This window comes from Plecotus auritus, assembly GCF_963455305.1.
Source record: "Plecotus auritus genome assembly, chromosome: 4".
Classification (NCBI taxonomy): Eukaryota; Metazoa; Chordata; class Mammalia; order Chiroptera; family Vespertilionidae; genus Plecotus; species Plecotus auritus.
The window spans coordinates 32,729,543-32,745,038 of record NC_137775.1 but is presented as its reverse complement, the minus strand read 5'-3'; the positions used below and the strand labels follow the sequence as shown (position 1 = coordinate 32,745,038).

The 15,496-nt window shown below is 41.1% G+C and overlaps 1 protein-coding gene across 5 annotated transcripts in view; it reads left to right on the top strand.

Annotated features, from left to right (window-relative positions):
• SHPRH (SNF2 histone linker PHD RING helicase) overlaps positions 1-14,869 on the top strand; it is a 75,007-nt gene extending 60,138 nt beyond the window's left edge. For 4 of the 5 annotated variants that reach the window (XM_080664447.1, XM_080664446.1, XM_080664449.1 and 1 more), the window contains 5 exons: positions 900-992; positions 1,653-1,739; positions 2,424-2,602; positions 8,761-8,841; positions 11,066-14,869. In XM_080664447.1, coding sequence (XP_080520573.1) covers positions 900-992; positions 1,653-1,739; positions 2,424-2,602; positions 8,761-8,841; positions 11,066-11,162 — 537 coding nt within the window. In that variant the 3' untranslated portion in view covers positions 11,163-14,869. Of the gene's footprint in view, positions 1-899; positions 993-1,652; positions 1,740-2,423; positions 2,603-8,760; positions 8,842-11,065 lie in introns of those variants that run through there. The other variant, XM_080664450.1, reaches the window with a different exon arrangement.
• The last annotated feature ends 627 nt before the right edge of the window (positions 14,870-15,496 follow it).

Here is a 15,496-nt window from a genome sequence, read left to right as displayed (position 1 = left end):
CCAGTGGGATCCCTCGGCCTGGTCTGCACACTCTCGCAATCCAGAGCCCCTCAGGGGATGTCGGGCTGCCGGTTTCAGCCCAATCCCTGCAGGCCAGGCTGAGGGACCCCACTGGTGCACAAATCCGTGCTCCAGGCCTCTACTATGCATATTAGATCTTTGGTTAATCTCTTCCCACCCTCCCTCTTCTCCCCTTCCTTCTGAGATTCCTCAGTCTGTTCCATGTTTCCATGCCTGTACGTTGAGCGTCTGCTCCCTGGTGGTCAGTGCACATCATAGTGAACAGTCAAATGGTCGGACACTTAGCATATTAGCCTTTTATATATATAGACCAGAGGCCGGTGCACGAAATTCGTGCACGGGGGGGGGGGGGGGGGTGGGTCCCTCAGCCCGGCCTGCGCACTCTCACAGTCCGGGACCCCTCACTCCTTACCACCCACCTGCTCGCTGCTCCTTACCACTCGGCTTGCTGCTCCTTAGCGCTGCCGTGGAGGCAGGAGAGGCTCCCGCCACTGCCACTGCGCTCGCCAGCCATGAGCCCGGCTTCCAGCTGAGCAGCGCTCCCCCTGTGGGAGTGCACTGACCACCAGGGGTCAGCTCCTGCGTTGAGCATCATCCCCCTGGTGGTCAGTGCACATCATAGCGACCAGTCATTCTGTTCATTCCGCCATAAAGGTCGCTTAGGCTTTTATTAGGTAGATTCTCTCAGGGTGTAAATTCCATAACTTGTACACTTTTGAGGCTAAAGAAAATTCCCAGAAAATGCAAAATAAAAAAGGATAAACACATATGTACCTATCATATAGTTTTGATAATAAAAGTGTTTTGTAATGGTTTTTCCTTCTGTTGTTAACTAGATTTTATTTGGTAGTAATGTGTTTTCTTCTTTGTGTTCAAAGGGTAGTCATTCTACAAAAGTGGAAGCTGTGGTCAGAACTCTGATGAGAATCCAGCTTAGAGATCCAGAAGCTAAAGCACTCGTTTTCTCAACGGTATAATGAGCATTTTCATCCTCACTGTTAACACCAACTGGCTTTCGGTCTAATCATTTTATATCTGAGAACTAGTTATTAAAGTTTGCCATAATATAGGTAGGATTTAGAATTACTGATTATTTTCTATGTCCATACTATAGAATTATTTTTATAAAATTTTATGATGCTTCACAAGACAATTCCAATAGCTACATTTCATGTTTTTATATTCCTTTTACTTGGGGATTTTCTTATATTAATATTTTTAAAAATTGGATTCTATAACTTTGAAAGTCTCATTTCACAAATGAACTTGATTGTGTAAGAGAAAGATAAATAATCAACTGAATAAAAATTCTAGTTTTCATTTTGGAAAGATAAGTAACCGCATTCATTAAGCACTCCATTATTAATTTTCTATTATTTATGCTTAATTCAGTTCTCAAAGATGATTATTTTGTTTACCCTATCTTTATCTTTAACTAGCATTTGATTAAAAAAATAAAAACATTACCATTTCAATATAGTACTAAATAATATTGATGGTACTTCATTTAAAGGTTTTGGTTTTGTGTTTACTTAACTCTGAGGTACAAAAGTTATTTTGACTTAGTTCCTTTTCAATTCTCTTTATGTGAAAGCTATGTATAAATATTTTCTTATCTTATGTGTTCTTAGTGGCAAGATGTATTAGATATTATTTCAAAAGCTCTCACTGACAACAACATGGAATTTGCACAGATCAGTCGTGTGAAGACATTTCAGGTATGCCAAGATTTTCTCATATTTTTTAAAGTGGATTCATTTGTAAATGGAAAGTTCTGTTAACTAGCTTACTTTTATTTATTGCCTTGTGTCTTGATTAATTATAAAGCAAAGTAGAGAAACTATAGTTATTTTCTTTTTGTTCAGTTATACCCATAGCATGATCTCTTCTGACTTGAGGTACATTTCTTTAATATAACAAAAGATGGCCTATGATATACCTTTTGAATGGACTGGGCGTCATGCCCTGGGGATTAGGTTCTAAATTCACTGCATCAGGCAAAACTGCATGTGGTCAGATTGTCCTTACATCACACTCAGTGCAACAACAGTGCACATCGAAGATAAACACACACAAAAAGACCAAGTGAACATTGAGCAGATTCATGTCTCTTATCTCATACATGCTCTAACACATTCTTGCTCTCTTTCTCCTCTCAGCTCATATAGTTTAATTTGCATACATCATATAGTGATTCAACTAGAACTTAGGAGACACTTGTACTCATAAAGTAAAGCAATAAGTTTACATTTTCTAAAACTAGTAATTTTACAATTAATTTTCTTAGCTGTTATATTCCACAATGACCTGAATACCATTAGGCATATTTAACATGAGCTGTAATATATTGCTTTTACTTCTAACTGATCCAGCTAAAATCTAAATGTACCTTTCTTTTTTAGGAGAACCTTTCAGCATTTAAACATGATCCCCAAATCAATATTTTGCTGCTGCCCCTGCACACAGGTTCTAATGGATTAACTATCATTGAAGCTACTCACGTTCTCTTGGTGGAGCCCATATTGAACCCTGCCCATGAGCTTCAGGCCATAGGAAGGGTGCACCGAATTGGACAAACAAAGTAAGGACTTTAATATCAGTCATGTTTGCTTCAAGTTCCTAAGACTCTTCATTTGTATTCATAACCTATTCATTTTTAATCTCTTCCTCATTTATTAAATTTTCAAGTATTATATGACCAAAGGACATTTTGAGAGATTTCCAACCCTCCCTCCTCCAAACAACAAACCCCCAAATTCTCCTAGATTTTTGTCTTTTCTCCTTCACAAACTACCCTGATACTTCATCAAAGAAGTTTCTTAAACTGCTTAAGACAACTGCAAAGTTGAAGGCATCCATCATAACTTTGGGAAGAATTGATTTTTTATTGTCTCAGGTAGTTTGTATTTAAAAGAAGGCATATTTCATGCATGACTGAAAACAGATATCTCCTTTTTAAATTCCTCCCCTTAGGAAAAGACAGCCCCACTCTAAAACAAGTCTACTCTTAGAGAGAATTAGATTTAGTTTATTAATAAGACCCAAAGCAAACCTAATAGTATATATCATATAGTATGGACTACTTTTATTCAAGTATCAAGATGGACCATTATTCTTTATAAGGTCTCTCAGATGTATTACCTCCTGGATGTTAGATGCCTTGAATGTTTTTCAAAGAAATGCATCCATACGAAGAACTTGTTAAGTAAATATTGATTGAATACCATTGTGCTGGATACTGAAGAGTCAAGTTGAAAAAGACATAATCTGTTGCCCCCAATGAGGTTACCATGTAGTACAGGAAATGGATGATTGAATATATTGTAGTACAGTGTGCAAAAATATAATAGAAGTACTGTGGTAACAAAAGAAGGGAGTGAGCAGTTTGTGCCTTAGAGAGTCAGAAAAAGCTTTATTAGGTTGAGTCTTGAAGGAATAATTATTTCAAAGTTGGGCTAAAAAGGGGTATTTGCACAGCCAAAGAGAGTCTTGTTTTCAGAATCGGAAGAGATAACCAACATAATATTTCTAGGGACTGTAAGGAGTTTGCAATTGCTGGGGTGTAAGGTATGAGGAGAGCAATGGCAGGAGATGAGGTCTCCTGGGCTAGGCTCGGACACATGGACTGCTCTGTGAGCAATAACTGAGAGAATAAATGATGACTTAATTTTAAGCAAACCCTTAGCAAAATATGGCAAAGTAATACAATAAATGCAGGCTTGTTCTACAGTACTACCAAGTATCATTTAAAATGCAGTTATGTCTTATTTGGTAATTTGTTTGGTTGTTTGTTTGTTTTTATGGGGGGGGTTGTCTTATATTTTTAAACATAGACTTCTTGTCTTATAGATGTTTCTAAAGCATGCACTGGACTCTTCTCTGATGTAAGGCCACAAGTCTAAAAGAACATTTAACACTACCTGACAATTCAACCATGCTTCCCTCGTAAATAGATTGTTCTACTTTCTAAGGAGACTATCTTAAGTCTTCTACATCTTCCTCCTCCCCTTTGACAATGATCTAGCCTCATACAGGGAAATCAGATACAATCAGATTAGAAGTGCCTCCTCTTTCCATCACCAACTTGAACAGTCTCCTGTATCGATATCTACATACTTCATTCAGTGAATTTATATTGAGCACCTATCTACCAGGCACAGTTCTGGGTGCTTGAGATGCCCTTACTGGGGCTTAAATCCTGGTTATAAAAAGTTGTTAGAGAAGCAGATAGTAAACAATAAGCATAATAAGAAAAGTATATACTGTGTTAGGAGTTAGAAAAGTAGACCTGGGTAAGGAGGATAAAGAGTGCAGGTGGCTGGCCAGGACGGCATGGGGGTCTTATGGAGAAGGTAATATCTGAACCAAGATGAGAAGTGAGATAAAGAAAGCCCAGCAGATACCTTACTGAAGACTGTTTAGGTAGATAGTACACTCAGTGCAAAGGCCCTTAGTCAGGAGTATGCCTGGTGTGTTTCAGGAATAGGAAGGAGCTGGAGTTGCTGAAGTAGAGAGAGCAAAGAGGAGAGAAATAGGAGATAAAGTCAGAGAGCTTGGCTGGAGGGCTGTGTGTGTGTTTGGGGGGACTATATAGGGCCCAGAGGCCATTGGAAGGCTTTGAGCAGAGGAGTGACATGAGCTAATGTAAGTGTTGAAACAGTCATTCCAAATGTCATGTTTGGGCATGGGGAGGGGGTGGGGGCACAAGGGAGACTAGAAGCAGGGAGACTAGTTAGAAGGCAATTGCAGAAATCCTGGTGAGAGTTGAAGGTAATCTGGACCATGTTAACAGTAGTGGAAATGGTGAAACGCGGTCAAGTTCTGGATTTATTTAGAAAGTAGAACCAGTAGTATTTGTAAACAGACTGGACATGGTGTGTGAGAGAGTCAGGTAAACACTTGGTTTTGGTCTGGACAATCGAAGGATGAAGCAGCTTTCCGTGGACCTGGGGAAGATTATAGGACTTGGGGAGGGAATGGCAGAACTTCATTGTAGATATAAGTTCGAGATGTTATTAGACATCCAAATGGAGATGTCTGTTCTGTAATTGGATATAGATGTCCGGCGTTCAGGAGAACAGTCTGGACTGGAGAGATACATCTGGAAGCCACCAGCATATAATGGTATTTTTAAGTCTTGAGGCTAAATGTGGTTACCAACCGAGACTGAGATAGAGAGAAGAACCAAGGATGAAATTCCAGAGCACCCCAAACTTTAAGGCTCTAATTATCTCTAAGAGAAGAGGGGAAAACCAGCAAAGAGGATAGATAAAGATCAAACAGTACATTAAGAAGAAAACTGGGAGATGTCCTGGGAGCCAAGTAAAGAATGTAACTTAAGAAGGGGAATACGATCCACTGTGTCATGTACTGTACAAATGTCAAGTAAAGTAAGGATTGAGAATTGATCCTTAGACTTAGCAGCATGGAGATCAAAACCAGTTTGGGTGGAGTGATAGAGGCCTGGTGTGAGTGTAAAATAGAATAGGATTTTATTTATTTACTAGCGGCCTGGTGCACGAAATTCATGCACGGGGGTGGGTGTCCCTCAACCCAGCCTGCAACCTCTCCAATTATAGAAGATAAATAAATCTCAACAAAAATGGCTGCAGCCAAGGAGCAAGCAGGAGGCTTGGCTCCGTTCAAGGCTACAAAGTTTCAATTATAGAAGATAAATAAATCCCAGATCCCAGGGTCTCCCCATGGGCTCCACCACAGGCTCCTCGCCCAGGCCACCCCATGCCCCAAGGGAACCCCCACCCTGATCCAGGACACCCTTCATGGCAAACCTTCAGGGATAGGGCCTAAACGGGCAGTTGGACATCCCTCTCACAATCCAGGACTGCTGGCTCCCAACTGCTCGCCTGCCTGCCTTCCTGATTGCCCCTAACCACTTCTGCCTGCCAGCCTGATCACCCCCTAACCCAGCCGTGGGCAAACTACGGCCCGCGGGCCAGATCCAGCCCGTTCGGCTGTTCTATCCAGCCCGCGGAGCCGAAAGAGCGGAGGGTTCTCTTGCTCTCCCCTCCGCTCCTTTACTTTGAATTTATATTAGTTCACACAAACACTCCATCCATGCTTTTGTTCCGGCCCTCCGGTCCAGTTTAAGAACCCATTGTGGCCCTCGAGTCAAAAAGTTTGCCCAACCCTGCCCTAACCACTCCCCTGCCAGCCTGATTGATGCCTAACTGCTCCCCTGCCAGCCTGATTGCCCCTAACTACCCTCCCCTGCAGGCCTGGTCACCCCTAACTGCCCTCCCCTGCAGGCCTGGTCACCCCCAACTGCCCTCCCCTACAGGCCTGGTCCCCCCCAACTGCCCTCCCCTACAGGCCTGGTCCACCCCCCCAACTGCTCTCCCCTGCAGGCCTGGGTCCCCCCTAACTGCCCTTCCTTGCAGGCCTGGTTGCCCCCAACTTCCCTCCTTTGCAGGCCTGGTCCCCCCCAACTGCCCTCCCCTGCAGGCTTGATCGCCCCAAACTTCCCTCCCTTGCAGGCCTGGTCCCTCCCAACTGCCCTCCCCTGCTGGCCATCTTGTGTCCACATGGGGGCAGGATCTTTGACCACATAGGGGTAGCCATCTTGTGTGTTGAAGTGATGGTCAATCTGCATATTACTCTTTTATTAGATAGGATAGAGGCCTGGTGCACAGGTGGGGGCCGGCTGGTTTGCCCTGAAGGGTGTCCTGGATCAGGGTGCAGGTTCCCTTGGGGCATGGGGTGGCCTGGGCAAGGAGCCTGTGGTGGTTTGCAGGCCAGCCACGCCCCCTAACGACCCATGCGGAGGCCCTGGGATCTGGGATTTATTTATCTTCTATAATTGAAACTTTGTGGCCTTGAGTGGAGCCAAGCCTCCTGCTTGCTCCTTGGCTGCAGCCATTTTTGTTGAGATTTATTTATCTTCTATAATTGAAACTTTGTAGCATTAAGTGGAGGCCAAGGTAGGCCAGAGCTGCAGAAAGCTTGGCTTCCTCCATCACCGGGGGGCAACTCAAGCCTCCGGCTCTCTCCAGCTCCATGGCTGCCGCCATTTTTGTTGGGATTTATTTATCTTCTGTAATTGAAACTTTGTAGCCATGTGTGGAGGCCTGGGCCCACCAGGGTGTGCGGAAAGCTTGGCTTCCTCCATTGCCGGAGAAACCCAAGCCTCCTGCTGGCTGTGTGGCCGCAGCCATCTTGGTTTGGTTAATTTGCATACTCTCTCCTGATTGGCTGGTGGGCGTGGCTTGTGGGTGTAGTGGAGTGATGGTTAATTTGCATATTACTCTTTTATTAGATAGGATTGACAAACACTTTTATAAGAGAGAGGGGTTAAGTAACTTGTCCAGGGTCACATGTCTAGTAAAAGTGGTGGCAGGTTTCAAATAGCCATTCTGTCTCAGCACTCCATGCTTTTAACCACAATGCACTGTGGACTGGTAGAGCTGGTGGGACTAGTGTGAGGAGTTTTGCTGCAGAGAAAAGAGAAAAGAAAGAGAGTGGGATCAAGAGAGGTGTGTTATTTTTCCCTTGTCATATGAGAGAAATAATAAGAGAATGATGCATTAGAGACAGAAAAACTAATGAGGCAGGAGTAGGGGAGAATGCTGGGACGGTGCCTTCGAGTGGGCAAGAGGTGTAATTCTCAGTATAGAGATGGTTTTAGGCAGAAGCACACATGGTCCATCCGTAGTAATAGGGAGGCTCAGTATATTCTAGACATGTCCCTTTGGCTTCTGTCCCAGACACATCTATCTACTTCTATCTCTGTACCTGGATCTGTGGATGCTACACCTCCCCTGGATGTCTGTCTAATAGAAAACTTGAGATTAACATGGGCAAAACAAAACTATTCCTACCTCCCTGCCACCACCCCAAAACTGCCCCATCTCAGAATGAGGCCCTATCATTTGTAGTTTCTGAAACCAGAAATCTAGGACTCTTCCATATTTCTCTTTTCATACCTCGTATCCAAACATTAGTTCAGTCTTGTCAGCTCCACCTCCCCAAAATATTCCAAATCTACTGACTGCTGACTACCTTTGCTAATACAACCAACATCCAGCCCACCCTCTTATCTGGCCGACTGAAGAACTTAACTGGCTTCCCTGTCTCACTCTTGCTGCCTACCAGTCCAACCTGCACTGCAGCCCACGGGATTCTGAAGTGGAATCAAGTGTAACTCAAATCACACATAAAACCCACTTGTGGATTCCTATTATAACCGTAATATAACCTAAATTCCTGCCGTATCTTGCAAGACCCGTGCTCTGACCTGTGCCCACCTCTCCAATCTCGCTTTCACCTCTCTACCCCGAGTTTATAGTCTGTTTCTGCCACCGTAGCCTTCTTTCTGCCTCTCGAACATTTTAAGCTTGTGCCAAGCATGTTCTTTTCTGGGGCTTTGCATTTATTTACTGTTTCTTCTGTTGGGATACTCTTCCCACTCCTCCTTTGCTTAGTGACCTCATTACCATCAGTCATGTTTCAACTCATGTCAGCCTCCTCCTGGCATTATCTGTTACCTGAAAATATCATAATTGTTTATGTGTTCATTGTGTCTCCTCTCATTTGAATGTAAGTTCATTGAGATTAAATAGTTCATTTTATTGACTGCTGAACCACCACCACCGTCCCCCACCCCCCAGCACCTTGGTTACTGCCTGCCAACTGACTGATGGTATAGTTTGTACAAAACGAAGTTTGTTTGTTCCCATTAGTTTTAAGATGTTTTTAAACTTGTAATTGTTATGTACTTCCTAGACCTACTATTGTACACAGATTCTTGATTAAAGCAACCATAGAAGAAAGAATGCAAGCAATGCTAAAAACTGCTGAGAGGAGGTAGGTGACAGTTTACTTAGTGGGTGGGGACGTTTTTCTGTTTATATATAAAGTTGTGTATGTGTTTGGAGCTTCTTCACTTAGATGACTACTTAGTCAACAAAAAGATACAAGTGCAAATACTTTTTAAAAGTAAGGTATGGCATTTTACCTAGTAAAAATTTTTCAGTTAATGTTTATTCTGTATTTGACTTAACGTATTAATAGGGAGTGTAATGTATTAAAATGTTTAAACTATCCTATTTTTCTTTGCCACAGTAGACTTTTAAGTGATATCCATCTTCATGCCCCACCTAAAAGCCTTGGTCTGATGTCTGTAAAATGACACTGACATGCTGCTTGAACTTCACATGTGTTAGTCACACACAGAGAGGAAGGTCTGGACTTAAAACTCTGCTGGTAATTATGGTGTTAATTCCAAAGGCGGAACAGCAGCAGAGACCAAAGCAGCCTTAATTTTCAAAACCCAGCTTTAGAATCCTAAAACTTCCTAATATTTATTCCATAACTTGTGTTCTTTAAAGTCGTTTGAAAACATAAACAAATGCTTTACTGCATCCTCATGAGATAGGTGTGATTGGAAGATACACACAGTAGAGATGGGGGGACTTTGCATAGTTGACAAAGAAGCAGTTTGAAGCCAGACATTGTCTTCCATCGGTGTTTAAGGGAAGGAAGAAGGTGACCACCAGAATTTTTGCCTCAAACATGAGGCTTTTTGTTGTTGTTTCATACATAACAGAATTCAGTGATTATATTTAAGCTGCTTCAATAAAATAGCAATTAGAAGATCTGTTGAAGTTCTCTTGAAACAAATTAACTTGAGATAGTAAGAAGGTAAATTGTAAGGTGAGAGCCTTAGTAACAGTTGGGGAGGTTTTGTTTCTTTGTTTTATTAATTGTGCAAAGAAAAAGCATTTTATGACAAAGCCTGAAAATAATATATAGAAGTCTTCACTAATTGTAACAAGATGTAATAATGTTCCCATCACCTACTTTCTTCTGGAGTTTCTTATGACTCAGGTATAAAAACTTGAGAACAAGTAATCCTTATATTATTACTAGAGGCCCGGTGCACAAAATTTGTGCACGGGAGGGGGGGGTCCCCTCAGCCCAGCCTGCACCCTCTCCAATCCAGGACCCCTAGGGGATGTCCGACTGCCGGTTTAGGCCTGATCTCTCATAATCCGGGACCACTGGCTCCTAACTGCTCACCTGCCTGCCTGCCTGATCACCCCTAACTGCCCCCCCCTGCCAGCCTTGTTGTCCCCAACTGCCCCCCCACCAGCCTGGTCACTCCCAACTGCCCCTCCTGCTTGCCTGGTCGCCCCTCACTGCCCCCCTCTGCCGACCTGGTCACCCCTCACTGCCCCCCTCCCCGCTGCCAGCCTGGTTGCCCCCAACTGCCACCCCAGCCAGCCTGGTTGCCCCTCACTACCCCTCCCCACCAGCCTAGTCACCCTCAATTGCACCCCCTGCCGGCCTGGTCACCCCTCACTGTCCCCCCTGCCGGCCTGGTCGCCCCATGCAGCCTGCTGTTCAGTTGTTTGGTCGTCCGTCACTAACCCCCCTGCCTGCCTGGTCGCCTCATGCAGCCTGCTGTTCAGTCGTTACTGTGAGGGCGTCCTAACCAATTTGCATAGTACCCTTTTATTAGTATAGATCAGTGGTCGGCAAACTGTGGCTCTGTTGACTAATGAAGTTTGCTGACCACTGACCTAGACTCTCAATTCTAATAATTACAGACTGTTGTTGTTCCTTGTGATTAAGCCCCTATCCCAGTGGTCAGCAAACTCATTAGTCAACAGAGCGGCAAACCACAGCTCACGAACCGCATGTGGCTTGTAAGCCGCAGTTTGCCGACCACTGGTATAGGTGATATAATATCTTTATATTCTTATTATATGTTATAGTATTATAAGGCTAGAACCGTGGTCGGCAAACTGTGGCTTGCGAGCCACATGCGGCTCTTTGGCCCCTTGAGTGTGGCTCTTCCACAACATACCACAGCCTGGGCAAGTCTATTTTGAAGAAGTGGTGTTAGAAGAAGTTTAAGTTTAAAAAATTTGGCTCTCAAAAGAAATTTCAATCGTTGTACTGTTGATATTTGGCTCTGTTGACTAATGAGTTTGCCGACCACTGGGCTAGAACGATAGATAAGACAAATGAAATCATTTACTCCTGGGGTTTCTTTCTGACTCTGCTCACCTGGAAAATCCTGCAGTCACACCAGCTCATCGGGGAAGCATCCAGAGGCCTCTGTCTTGACCGTGGCTGATCTGGCAGACCTCTTTACCAAAGACACTGAAGAACTTGAATGAAGTGCACCTGATTCAGTCTGCAAACGTCAATGTGTTTAAAAACTGCCGTAGCTTTAGAGCAAAGTTACAAGTAAACTATCCACTAGATGTCAGTATCCACTGTTTTTAGGCAAATGAATTTCCTTCTTTTCCAGTTGTACAGTGTCCCAGTAGTCATGGAGCTCTTTTCAATATGCTGTTTCCAGAAGATCTGTAAAGGTTTTAATTTTTCACTCCTAATAAAACATTTATTTTTATTTATGTACATTTCTTTTGATAAGGTCAGTCTTAAAAAGAGTTGGAACACGAGAAAGTAAACTAGCCTAGTTTTGTATGACCTGGTTGTACAACCAACACGAATCTCACTTTTGGAAGGGCCTTCAGTATCTTTAGCACATAACTCAGCAATATCTTGTAAGTACTATTTTTAGTAGATAATGAATTATATTAACTCCTAGTTACTTAAGTAGGTTTATACTGTAACTCCATACATAGTAACTACAGTACTACAACTCCTAACAATAACTTAATATTAGGCAATTATTTCTTTTCTCTGTATCTTGCCATGAAAATTTGAAACACTTTTCCTGTTTCTATTACATGTTAAGTAGTGTCAGTGTAAGCAGTTAACTTTAAATAGGGCTTCTAAACGTATTAATGTTTATCTTAAAATTAATCTGCTTTCTCTACTTTTATTTTTTCTTGTTAAGTTTTATATGTTTTAAGATTAATGTATCTGTAAATATCACAATTTTTGTACCTTTAGTTCTTATTATGACATGGAAATATGGCAGGTTTTTAAATAATCATTATTATACTGATGTCTTGCATTCCTTTTCTTTCCCATGTTCTTGTGTATGTAACTAGATTTTTAACCAGAAATATCTAAATTTATGATCACGTTTGTTATTTTATTCCACTAGTACTTATCTCAAGGACCAGTATTTTATCTTTGAAACAAGAGAATATCATATTTACATCAGCAAATAATTGCAAGTGCTAATAACTTAGTGTTTCTTCTTCTGTGAAGAATTAATGGACTTTGAAATTGGTAACTAAGGAATAGTAGCTTATTATATCCTAGCCATTTGATATAATACAAATGCTCCTGTTTTGTTTTGTTTTCTTTGAGCCTTCAAAGTTTTAAATGACCCTCAGGACTCATTAGCTTCTACTTAGCTACGCAGAAAACTGTAATGGAAACATCCCCTGAATCACAATTGTCCGAGATGCTCTGGTGCTTAGTTAAGGTGCAGTTTCTTTTTCTAGGTTTGAGATAATTTAGCTGAAGAAACACACACATTTTTGGTGCTTATTCTTCAGTGAAGGGAGATATGCACTGATTCTTTTATATGAGGTTAAACAGAACTATTATTTTTATAGCTCTTTGCATGTTACAAAGAGCTTTCCTGTACATTCACGTGTTTAATTTGCCCAACAATCTTGTGAAGTTGATATGATGAACATCATTCCTATTTTAAAGGAGAACTGAGGTTCAGAAATATTGAGAAATGTGCCTAAGATACATACCAGTTAGATCATGCAGCTCAGGTCCCCTGACTCCAGATCTCACGTTCTTCCTCTCACTCATCTGTTACACTGAGATTCAGACGCCCATGGTTATAATTAATGATGAGCAGATTTAGTGTTTCTGTTTGTTTCCTAGTATTCCTTTTGAGCTAAAGTTGTAGGGGAAGCAATTTGATATGCTTCAATTTTGTAAAAAAATCTCTCTATATATACATACATACATAAATATGCCTATGTGTTAGAGGAAAAACTGCTCTTATTTATTTCTGTAAGATATCATCAAATAAATATTTTAGTGGAAGTTGAAATTTGGGGATTTGTTTAATTTCTAAGTTGTAGAACATATAGTGTGGTTTTATTTGTTTTGGGGTTTTTTTGTGTGTGTGTGAGTGTTTTGTTTTTTGGTTTGGTCTCTCAACAAAAGATGTCAAAATTGTTTATACTGCAGAATTGTTTATGGTGCAGACATTTGTTATTTCTTTAAAACAGTTGTGACAATTCTTCCAAATAATTGTCCAAACAAATACAGATCTAATCCCCACACTTGGCTGCAAACAAAGAACTTTTTTGTTTCCTTCTTCCATCATTTTATATTCTCTGAAATATCACTGCTTATAAATAGTTGTTCATAAATGGGTGCTGTGCTAATGCAACAGTGAGAAATAGTGAGATCATTCCAGTCCTTAGGGAGCTTAAAGTATGTTTGGACCTAGGGAACCATTTTCTCTTAAGTGAGTCAGTGAGCTTATAAGACTGAAAAGACTTCTTTGCATACAATGTAAAATACATGTACCATAATCTTTCTAATTCCATAATCTTCTGCTTCAAACCCAAGAGCTTTACTGTGTTTATTGCAGCTTCAACTTTCCTCTTTGTATGTGCTCTCAGCAGCATGATCCATGCATTTGATTTTAACGATTGGTCCCTTCCCTATCACATTAATAACAACAAACTAAAAACTCTTGACATAATAATTCAACATGTAAAAATCACAAATACTTTACAAATAATTATTAAACATAACAGTACTTATCAAAATATTTAGGCACTGAATTTGGCAATGTGAGATTAATCATCACCTCAAGCTACCCTTTCAAGTGGACAAAGGAAGAAACGTGTCCCTGAAATCTTTCCCTGCCGTCATTTGCCAATTCTCCCAAGATTTAGTGTGCTAGAGTTCTTTATAGTTATGAACCTCAAAGGATAATCTGTAAGAAATGCAAAATCACCTATGCTAAATGACCTCAGGTTTAGTTAAATTGAGTAAAACATCTTTCAGTTTTTTTAGAATTTAAATAAAATCCTACAATAATATGCCATTTTTTAATTTTTAATTGGCATGCCAATGTAAAAGTGAAATGTCATTAAAACAGTGCAGTACAAGCAATGCATTTTAAGCCTGGCTACTTTGATAAAGGAAATCTAATCTTCAATGGTATTTCTTCAAAGTAGGATCGATTAACTCAATATTTTATAAAATTTATGGGAATCTCCATATACCTGTTACACTGTGGAGAATGCAAACCACTTGCAAGTATTCCTTTGGAGGGAGGACCATGTGAGAAGTTGATAACCCCAAAGGGAATTCAACTGTCATCATAGGCATGCGGTGTTAATAGAGGTGTCGCTTTAAAAACGCCAATATTCAATATGTCAAAGTTTGGAATAACGACGGGTTTATTGATTGAGAAGGCACCTACTCAAGAAGATGGGTTCTTCAAATCCATCTAAAGCAAAAACAAAGTCAGGCTTTCTTTAAACTCAGGGAAGAGAAAATGAGAGAGGCTGTTTTTGTGAAAGCTCAAGCCCACAGCTGAATTCCTCTAATGATTATCAAGTTTAAAGAAGGCCATGGGAATAATACAGGCCCAAACAAGATGGCACCTGAGAGACCAAGCATTTCACACAGTTACAGAGCAGAAAAGTGTCACCTACAGAAAATAGCATGAGACCTTGGCAGGGACCAAAATTACCATCTCTTGCCTTACCTTCCCTTCGTCAGCATTTCAGGGGCTAGCTCTGTATCTTGTCTTTGAAGGTCCTGCACCATCTGTTGTATCCTATTCCATTATTTAGCATCAGTGACTCAAGACTGATTTTGTTCATTGAAACTGAATTTGTTATATTGAAACCAAATCTTTTGTACTGTAGCTTATGCTTTTTTCCCTTGCAAAATAGAAATAAAATTTAACCTCCATAATCTGTGTGATGATCCTTTATACAGGTGACCATTGTAATTAAATTGTTCAGTAACTTTTTATTGCTGCCTATCAAATATTCCATCCCTTCCAGCCTTTTCTTAAAGGTCTTCCTCTTCAAACTCCTTAGGTATATCTTTCTCTCCTTGAAACCTGCTCTTGTGCTCCTCACCCCTCATAGAGCCTATTCGAGGAACAGTTTTGTGCCAGGACATTTTTTTGACCTGTGGGATTTTTTTTTTTTCCAGGTCTGTATGAGTCACAGTTAGGATCACTGACCCCTCCAGTGCCTTGCAGAACAAATATTTGTATCTAAATTTCCTTTGAAATTGAGTGTCTCCTCACTTTATTAATAATTTATTTAGGGTATACCTACTGAGATTATTGTTAGTTCTGACCAAATAATTGAATCGATACCTCCTCCCCTGGAAACTGACCTTTAGACCACTTCACAACCGACATTCCCTTTCACTTAGACCACATTCCACTTGCTAAGACCATTTCCCCTCCGGACTTTCCCAGGATCCAGACCCGCCCAGAGAGTTCACCGCCGAAAAAGCCTAAGAGTCCTTTAAAAATCTCTGACTACTGGTCCCGAATTGCTGGCACTACTTGGGGGCTCAGCCC